The sequence below is a fragment of the Poecilia formosa genome, unplaced genomic scaffold, assembly GCF_000485575.1.
Source record: "Poecilia formosa unplaced genomic scaffold, Poecilia_formosa-5.1.2 Scaffold89, whole genome shotgun sequence".
Classification (NCBI taxonomy): Eukaryota; Metazoa; Chordata; class Actinopteri; order Cyprinodontiformes; family Poeciliidae; genus Poecilia; species Poecilia formosa.
In genome coordinates this window covers 1,264,533-1,274,099 of record NW_006800028.1, presented here as the reverse complement: position 1 = coordinate 1,274,099, position 9,567 = coordinate 1,264,533, and the positions used below count along the sequence as shown (strand labels likewise).

The 9,567-nt window shown below is 41.3% G+C and overlaps 1 protein-coding gene across 1 annotated transcript in view; it reads right to left on the bottom strand.

Annotated features, from left to right (window-relative positions):
- Positions 1 to 82: 82 nt before the first annotated feature.
- The window catches only part of lzts3b (leucine zipper, putative tumor suppressor family member 3b), an 85,885-nt gene continuing 76,400 nt past the window's right edge, over positions 83 to 9,567 (bottom strand). The window contains exons 5-8 of the mRNA XM_016674050.1: positions 8,104 to 8,232; positions 7,014 to 7,205; positions 6,164 to 6,394; positions 83 to 4,859 (exon numbers count right to left, since the gene is read on the bottom strand). Of these exons, the coding sequence (XP_016529536.1) occupies positions 3,543 to 4,859; positions 6,164 to 6,394; positions 7,014 to 7,205; positions 8,104 to 8,232 (1,869 nt within the window). The 3' untranslated portion in view covers positions 83 to 3,542. The remainder of the gene's footprint in view (positions 4,860 to 6,163; positions 6,395 to 7,013; positions 7,206 to 8,103; positions 8,233 to 9,567) is intronic.

Here is a 9,567-nt window from a genome sequence, read left to right as displayed (position 1 = left end):
CCTCCGTCAACATTTTTCCTTCCAGAATTTAATCTAGTGTTTTCTAGAGCATTAAAAAGACTTACTCGTGGACAAAAGCAGCTGAATAATTCACATATCTTTATTAGTTCTGCTGAATCTTAACAAATGAATGGTTTTAATCAAGCCAGAGCAGTAGTACTAACATAAATGCAAACAATAAAAATTTGAAACATGTATAAAACCAGAAGCATTTTTCTCTCTAAACAATGCAATACTGTAACTACATCACCTACAACAAAAGGAACATTGTTATTTTTAATTTTTTTGGACAAGTTTGCTATGATTGCACCATTATGGGCAGCCAATTGGCTAGCTACACAGTTAAAAAAATAATAATAACACAGAAAGGAAAGCTAAAATGGCACATATTTTTTCATCCTTCAATTCACCATAATATAATAACAGTAATAAAGATGATAATACTATGTAATACCTTAGAGATAAGTTAATATTCTTGAGCAACATTTTTTTTAATGCTGGCATAAACAACAGTTATAAAAGCCGTGATATTCACATCTGACTCTACTGTACATCATAACTCATGTGTAGGACACTACATAGTGCAGCTGGCCTGAATGCTCTCCTTTAAAAAGGCAAACTTACCACTTTTTAGATATTTTTTTTAAAACTTCCTCCTTCTCTGTTTTTGTCTATGCAAATTATACAGAAGAAAGTAAGAGTTTTCTAGATATGCACACACCCTCGATGTAAAATTTTAGTCTCACAAGCTTTTATGTACCTTTTATTTATACAACCAAAATTTTAAAAAGCTGTAACATTGTGTTAAATGTAAATAAAAGCGCAATGCAATGGTTAGCAAATCTTCTAAATTACTGGTCTCAAACTGCACTCTTCGAGGACTTGTAACTTCTAGATGTGTCCCTCGTCCTACACACTTAAATTAAATTGTGAAACTGTGTCACTATCATTCAGTCTAGCTCAATAGATCTATGCTAATGAGCTCATAATAGAGCCAGGTGTGTTGAAGCAGAGAGACATCTAAAAATTGCAGGACACCAGCCCTTGAGAAATTAAGTTTGAGACCCCTGCTCCACACTCATAGTTTATTCATTGGAAGATAATTTAGTAAACGTAGCAAATATACAAACTAAGATATCGTACCACAGTTTCCATCCCTCCATTCTCTTCCTTTTATCTGAGATTGGGCCGTTGGGATAACAGTTGGGCATGCAGACACCTTCTTTCCAGCAACACTCTCCAGCTCATTCAGGTGGATCCCAAGGCTTTCCCAGAAGGAATACATAACGAGTTCCTCAAGCCAATTCTTGGCCATCATAAGAGTCTTCACCCAAATGGGCGTACCATGAAAGCCTTCATAGGGATGCTCCTTGGAAGCACCTTGAGAAGATTCCCAAACCATTTCAATTGACTTCTCTATTTATCTCCTGCTCTATCCTATCCTCTCTCATGAACAAGACAGTAGGGCACTTGAAGTCCCCTGCTTGAACCACAGACTGACCAGCATCTTGGATGGCCTACGTTCCAGATAAGAAACTCTTGACTGCCATTTGCAGCAGTGCGGTTCTAAGGTTGAATCTCTCAAAAGTAAATTTAAATAAAATATATATATTTTTTGCACATTACAGGCCCCTTAGATTCAACTACAGACTGTTTAAACACTGCCTACCTGAGTATTGTTCCTGACCATGTTCACCCCTTTATGACTACAGTGTACCCATCTTTTGATGGCTGCTTCCTGCATGAGAGGAACAAACCTCAAGTCATCTCAAGCCAGATTAGCTGCAAAGCTGCAACAATGAATAAAGTGAGTATACACAGGTTTCAGAGCAGCATATGTTCTCAAGAGGGGCTGAATTTGCCTGCGTGGTGACCCAGGACTATTGCACAACTATCCTGTATCAGACAAGATTGGGATAGCATTGTCCTCCAAAAACTTCAGCAACTGGTCTCCATACTTTTATTTTTTGGTTTGATTATTATTAAACAATCTTGAACAAATGATGTAATATATTAGTTTCCACATTTAATATGTGTTCTATGTTCCACAGTGAATGAAATATGGGTTTATCGTCCAACCATTGGTGGTATTCCACTCATTGCAGCTGCCCGGATAACAGTAGGGAAACCCAGACATCCCTCGTCTCAGTGCCATTCCGGGAGATCGCAAGACAGCTCATTTTATCCACTTGTAAGAGATTTGCAAAGCATTGCATTGTGTTTTTATTTCCATTTTAAAATTCTCAATGTTTTTGAATAAGCATCGCGTCTTTTCCCTTCATATTTCTTAGTTTGTATTGCCACTAGTCCCTCTATCTTCAATCTCATAAGCTGAAGCTTTTCATATGTATACACACATGCACACGCTCTCTCTCATGCCTCCTCACACGCGCACATTTACAATCTATAACTATAATAGGTATATCTTTCTGCAAGTATATCATACATTCTATAAAATGTTTCCCTTTTGGGGGTACCGACTGCCTGCCTGACTGACTGGCTGGTTTCTTGGCAGTGAATGCACAGAGACACAATTATCATAACATTATTCAAATTCAAACTGTGTGCGTACATTCACGTTCTTGCAGTTCAGCGAAGGAGTTCGTGCTCCTGTGACCTTCATTTTTGGTCACTGCAGAGAATCTAAAGTGAGAGCTGATGGAGTTCTCTTACGCTTAAAAATGTCATCTATACTCAGTTTGGGCTGATTATCTGCTAAGCCATCGTATTTAAATTCAATTTGTAGAAAATATAAATTCTCTTGTTCTTAGTGTTTAAATGGGCCATGTGTGTTGGACCCTGTGCAGTGTATGTTTGTGTATGTGTGTGAGACCTCAGGGGTCAACATCTGCTGAGATTAAAAAAGAAAACAGTCCAGCCCCGTGTAATAGTTTTGCGCAGCTGGTGTGCTGATATTACAGATAAAGCACTGAAAATAAATAACCACGCTCTCTATCTTTTTTTCTTCTTCTTTTTTTTTCAGTTCCCAGCACTAATTTGCTCTCTTACACTTGCTGGGAAGGATGGGGTAAGGCGCTCTCTGGCCAAAATGTAAGTTGACGTCACACACTCTGACCACTAATTCTACTTTTACATAACCAGTGACATAGACTTACAATGAATAAACAGCACAATATATTCTTGTTGATCATTTCCGACAATATCCCTGATTGTCTTGTTCCTTTTCTAGCGTGGGACTTAAATGATGCACGTATTAGGTCTGTAATTTTAATTTTTTTCATTGTTTTCTATTTCTTTTGCCATCCAAACCCATGGCACACGTTTCTGGTAATGTAAGATGTATCCATGTGCAACACTAAGAGAGACAGAAAGGCCTCTTAGGAGGTTAAAAATTCAGCGATAATGCAGAATGTAGTTCAGTTTCCTGTTGATATGATGTTGGTTCCTGATAGGTTTGTTGCTTTGAAAAAAGTGATTGTTTTAGACCTTGTTTTCTACTGTATGCTGAAATAGGTTTTGTGGAAGAGGCCTCAACACTGTGAGTGTAGAAAAAACTGAGCATTAGCTTCATGAATCTGTGTCTATATCTCTGTAGACTCTATCCTCTCCAGGCGCGATGGTCCGGCCCACGGAGGAGCGAGCTGGTGGAGCGAGGGGGGCCCCTTTTGGTCTTCACAGGGAGGAGAGAGAGTGAGGGCGATGGGTCCAGAGAGGGAGGGAGGAACAGAGATGGAAGGAGGACCAGAGAGAGAAGGGGGACCAGAGAGGGAAGGAGGGCCAGAGAGGGAAGGAGGACCAGAGAGGGAAGGAGGACCAGAAAGGGAAGGAGGACCAGAAAGGGAAGGTGAACCAGACAGAAAGGGAGGTCCAGAGTGGGAAGGGGGACCAGAAAGAGAAGAAGGACCAGAGAGAGAAGAAGGACCAGAAAGGGAAGAAGGGCCAGAGAAGGAAGGGAGTTGCTGAGGAGACAAAGGCGACATGGCTGGTGGTGGAGGTGGAGAGTTGGAGGAGGTGGGGGAAGCAGTGGTGGTAGTGGTAACAGTAGTGGTGGAGACTGTGGTTTGCTTCGTTCCCAACTGGCTCATGCGCTTTTCCAAAGCCTGGTTTTTCTGTAGAGTTTCCACATAGCTGAGCTGCAGCTGTGCCTGATACTTCAGAACCCGTTCCTTCTCGTCCTGCCAGGTGTGCCGTTCCTGGTCAAAGTTGAGGGCCTGTCGTTCCCGTTGCTGCCGCTCCAAGCGCAGTACACCCTGCAGCTGTTCAAGCTGCCTGCGCAGTTCCCCGGCCTCATCCCAGTGACCCTCCTGCGCCCGCTGTGGCTGATGGGCTTCCTGACGCAGCTGCATGTCCTGGCAGAGTTGGGAGTCGTGACGGAGCTGGGCCTCATTGCGCATTTGAGCCTCATGGCGGAGCTGGGCCTCCTGACGCAGCTGTGCTTCTTGGCGGATTTGGGCCTCGTGGCGAAGGTGAGCCTCCTGCCGGAGCTGGGCCTCCTGGCGGAGCTGGGCCTCCTGGCGGAGCTGGGCCTCCGGTCTGATCTGCGGGTTCTGACCCATTTGGATGTCCTGTTGCATATGGGTATCTTGCCGGTGCTGCACATCGCGCCACTGAGCTTCTTCACGCTGCTGCCTCTCCTGTCTCTGAGCTTCCTGCCTTTGGGCTTTAGCTTCATCGCTCTGCAGGCTGAGCAGGGTGTCGGACGTGGGGGTGAGCGAGCTGGTGGGGGGCTCAGTTGGGTTTCGAAGGCAGTGGACAGCTCCCCACGGTGGCAGCAACCCTGCTGCAGCCAAGTTTGGGCTCACAATCACTTCTGCTCCTCTGCTCGCTTCACTCAGAGCACGCTTTAAACTTAGCACCTCTGCCTCAAACACACCCAACTTCTCTCTCAGGATGGACACCTTTTGGAAAAAGAAATGCAAACTCTTATGTAAACAGAGCATTGTAACTTTTGGATTTAGTTTATAGTTATAGACAAAGAGTGTGGTGTGCTTTTTGTCATCCTTTCTGAATCATTACTTAGTTCATCCACCTTTTGCTGCATTGACAGATGTAAGTCTTATGGGGAATGCCTACCAGTTATTCACAGCTAAAACAAATCATTTTTACTCATTACTTTTTTTGCAAACTCAGCCAGACAAGATGGATAAGGACTAAAAACACGAATTTTCTATATTTTTCTTACATTATAACTTAAATTTTGGCCTGGACTTTGACTAGGCTATTCTAACTGATGGATATCATTTACATTGAACCGTCCTGTTGAAGATATTAGCAACATGTGAAGTTTTCCAGGATGCCATCAGATGTTGGAGGCACCAAAAATGTGTCAGTCAAGCCCTGAATGAGTTTTGTATTGAATTTACTGAGTATTCAGTAAGGAATTGACGCCCCCTGGTGGTGAGCAGGCGCACTGAAATTAGAGGAAGTGGTTTATTTGAGTGTGGATAGCAGCATTTTCCTCCAGTCCACGTTTTAGTGGATTTCCTGGATTTCCATTTGTTTGTAGGAGGTGCAACTGTTTGATTGTGTCAATCAAACGGGTGACACCTGTCTGCCCTCAGTAACAGAGCTTCACTCTTTGATTTAATGAATGGAGTGGGGCACCAAAAAGGGAGGCGCTTGGAAGAAACAATGCTGAGCCCCTGGCTTAAAGCAGGGTTCTCCAACCTGGATCCTTGGGAAGTGATCCTACGTTATTTAGATCTGTCATTGCTTCAACACACTTAACTCTGATGCTTGAATTACGTGCCAGGATTTCAGGCATGACATCCCCAAAGAGCAGGGTTGGGGACCACTTCCCCAACACCAGCCATGGTGGATATAGTTTGCAGTCATTTTCATGTATGTTTCATAAAGAGGGTCACTCTGTGTAAAACTACTGAAAAAAATTGCGCAAATATTTTCTCAATTATACTGATTTTCTACCAACAAACTCCTAACCTTTGACATTTCATTGATTTGCATTAACAGAAAACATAGTAAATATTTGTCAAAACAGAATTTTATGTATGCTTTTAATTTATAACCCAATTAGTGAGAATTGAACATTTTAATTAAAAACTGAACTTGTTTTCTATGTTTTAAAGTCAACTTATACCAAGTTTTGTATGAACAACATTGATGGACTGGTAAAGTTCATGAATAATTCATCTCATTGTCTTTTTTTCTTAACATAACAGTGACGTTTGCTTTAAAAGCCCACCTCAGACAGTGTCCTCCTCAGCTCGCCTTCACACTTCTCCAGTTCCAGACACTTTGTGCTGTAGGAATCCTTCAGACCCAGCATGACCTCCTCCCGCTCCCTCAGCTGGGCGTTGAGCTCCTTCAGCTGACCCCTCAGGGCCACCATCTCTCCGGCCCGCTGGGTCACTTCAGCCTGACTCTCTCTGAGCTGCTGCTTCAGGAGGGAAATCTCACCTGCTTTCTGACAAACCTGTCACAGGAACAACGCATAGAAAAGAAATGTAAAAAAATGCTTTAAAATACATTATTTACTGCATGATATGCTGAAAATGGGTTGTCAGAAGGTCATTTAGAAGGATAATGTACCAAAACATGGACAAATCGGTTCCTTCCTACAACTCTGTTCAAGTATTTCTTCGCAATAAAGTTGATTTTTCTTTTCTTCTGTTTTTTTTTTTTTTTTGTTGATGCATTGTTTTGAATAACTTCTCTAATGTACAGCTAAACATCTGTGACTTAGTAAGCTGTATACATTTAGTGTATTTGTGAGAATGGAATTGCTGCAAAAGAGGCGAGTTTTGATCAACGTTTTTTTTTTAAATTAGGATTATCCCGCACTTTTATTCAGAAAGATAAGTTTATGAAGATCTTGAGTCATGGTGATTCTACATGCTTGAATGAAAGGAAGGAGAAAACAGGGATGTCGACTCTTATTTGATATTTTATTCAGAAAATGAATGCTATTTGTTTGATTTGATTTCCAAACCAAATGTATGAATCTGCACAATGTCTCACCTTTAAATCCTACCTACAATGAAGGCCTGCAGTCATTTTACCAAACTGGTCAAGTGGAACATCTCATGTCTCACCTCCCACTTGGTCTCCTCCAGACGCGGCAGGATGTCAGCCTGTTCTTTCCTGTAGTCCAGGCACTTTCTCTCCAGCTCCTCTCTCTGAGCCAACAGGGCCGCCATCTCCTCCTGGAGCCTCCTTTTGTCCTGAGACAGACGAGTGATCTGGGCCTGCAGGGCGGTCTGGGAGCGCTGAGCCCGGCGGGTAACCTACAGGGGAACATAAATGTACTATTTACAGCTTGTAACATATATTCACATCCTGTCAACGTTTTGACATTTTCTTGTTTTACAACTACAAGCTTTGCTGTGGTTTATTTGAAAGATAAGGCAGTGCATAGTTATGAAATGGAAGGGAAAGGCTGTGTCCTGAGTGTTTTGCATGTAAAATTAACAAAAGTGTGACCTGCATTTATAGCCAGGCCACAGTACTGCACAATCTGTCCACTAAAAATTAAGAGTGTGGAACAAATGGAAACCCACAGAGATTTGTCTACCCCATAATCTGACCCACCAAGCAAGGAAACAACAATATATTTTTCCTTTTCTTAATATAAAAAAAATGCATTTATATCTTCTTTTATCCCTATTTTATTTCCTCTAAAGTTTGTATATTTATACCTTATAAACGTAGGCCTGAAAGAGCTTGAAAATCTAAGTCATTTTTCTTATTTGTGCACGCAGTCTTGACCAATAAAGCTGATTTTGAAAGCTTTATTTGAGAAAATCAGCCAAAAGGCCCACAATAACTTTGGAGGAGCAGCAGCAATCCACAACTCAGGTGTGAGAATCTGTTGACATGACATCTGTGCACTCCATGTACAGTATCTACCTTTTATGAAAGACTGAGGGGGAGATTGTTACTGTTGAAAGGAAGCCATTAGATGTCCTGTCTGCAGTTTGTCAGAAACCATTCATGGGACAAAGCAAACGTGAAAGAAGGTGAACTGCTCAGACGAGACCAAAATTGAGCTTTTTGGTTCGTATGCAAACATTATACGGAAGAAAACAAACATTTAACGTCACCCTAACGTACTGTCAACACTGAAAGAGGAGGTGGTGGCAGCACAGGTTACCGCAGGAAGCTGTTTTATACAACTGAGGTCACCTGCTGCAGACGTGAAGCGTAGTTCTGCCTCAGCTCGTCCATCTGTCGCTCCCAAACACGCTGCTTCTCCTCAAACACCTGAATGATGGCCGCCTCACTCTGGTCCAGGTTCCTGCGCATGTGCTGTACCTGGAGGAAAGAGACGGAGACGGATCGGGCCTGACAGCTAAATATACACAGAAGAAGAGCAACACCTTTGATATCAATGAAGTCATAGGAATCTGTCATCATCCTGGGTTTTTCTCACAGCTAGCCTAACATAGTTCTCAGTAAGACTTTTAATTAATATGCTGGGTTATGATAGAAATAAAACAAATATTCTTAAAACTGTAGTATGTAACTTAAAAAAAAGTTGCTGTTTTTTACATATATGTTGAATCTGTTACTATGTTGTGACCGTATAATGTGAGGCAGATCTGTGAAAAATTCGAGCTCGTCTACTTTCTCCCATTGCTAACTGCAGAAATACACAAATTAGTCAGAAACACGAAATCAGAGCCAGAAGGGGGGTTTCACTGTTGTCAATCAAGCTTGTGTATGTGCTGCTCAATTGTTCCCTCTTGCTCTCTGCTACACTACAGCTTCTTCTCGACAGCAGAGCCTCTCATGAATGCTCAGGCTAATTAGCATCGTCAGCACTGGCTGTGGAAAAACTGTTTTTTGGTGACAGTAAGTTGTTTCTCCACCATTATCACATCCAACAGTGCATACACAAGGTTGATTGACAGTGCTAAGACCTTCTTCCTGACTCTGATTGGTTGTTTCTGACCAGGAATGGTACATTTCTGCAGATTGCTATAGAGATACAGCGAGGAAGTGTGGAGCTTAATGTTTTCACAGATTAATTGTCTTTCACTGAGACAACATGATGACAGTTTTAACAAAAATTTTAAAAAATTCATTTTGTAAAAGCTACATACGCAGATTAGAAATCAAATCATATTTAGGGTCCTGTAAAAAGTCCTTGGGACAAGTCTTTGCTCTTTGAAGTTTGCCTCCAATGTTACATATTTCTTTGAAAACTTTAAAAGTGGTCTTTGTTCATAAATTTATAGATCATTTCCACAGGAATTTTCTTAGATTTGATAATATTGGCACCACGGTGCACATCCTGTCTTGTAAATTTTAGAAATTTTGGAATAAATACCAGCAATATATTTAAACAAATTTCAGCAAGTCATTCTGTGTTTCATATTTGCTTTTTTATTTTAATTTCAGCTATCTTAAGCATGTCTTTGGTTCATTTGAAACATACATATCATATGCAATTGAATATTCATTTAACATCAATTTTTTAACACTAACTTTTAAACAGAAGTAATTGTACTCTTGAGTGCAAATTACACTTGGACCTATATCAATTTGATACAATAGGAGCTCCCCCACTTCTCATATCCGTGTCCTGTCACCTTTTTGAGCAGTTAAAACAGTTTAATCCTTTGTTAACATGTCGTAATCTGTTTT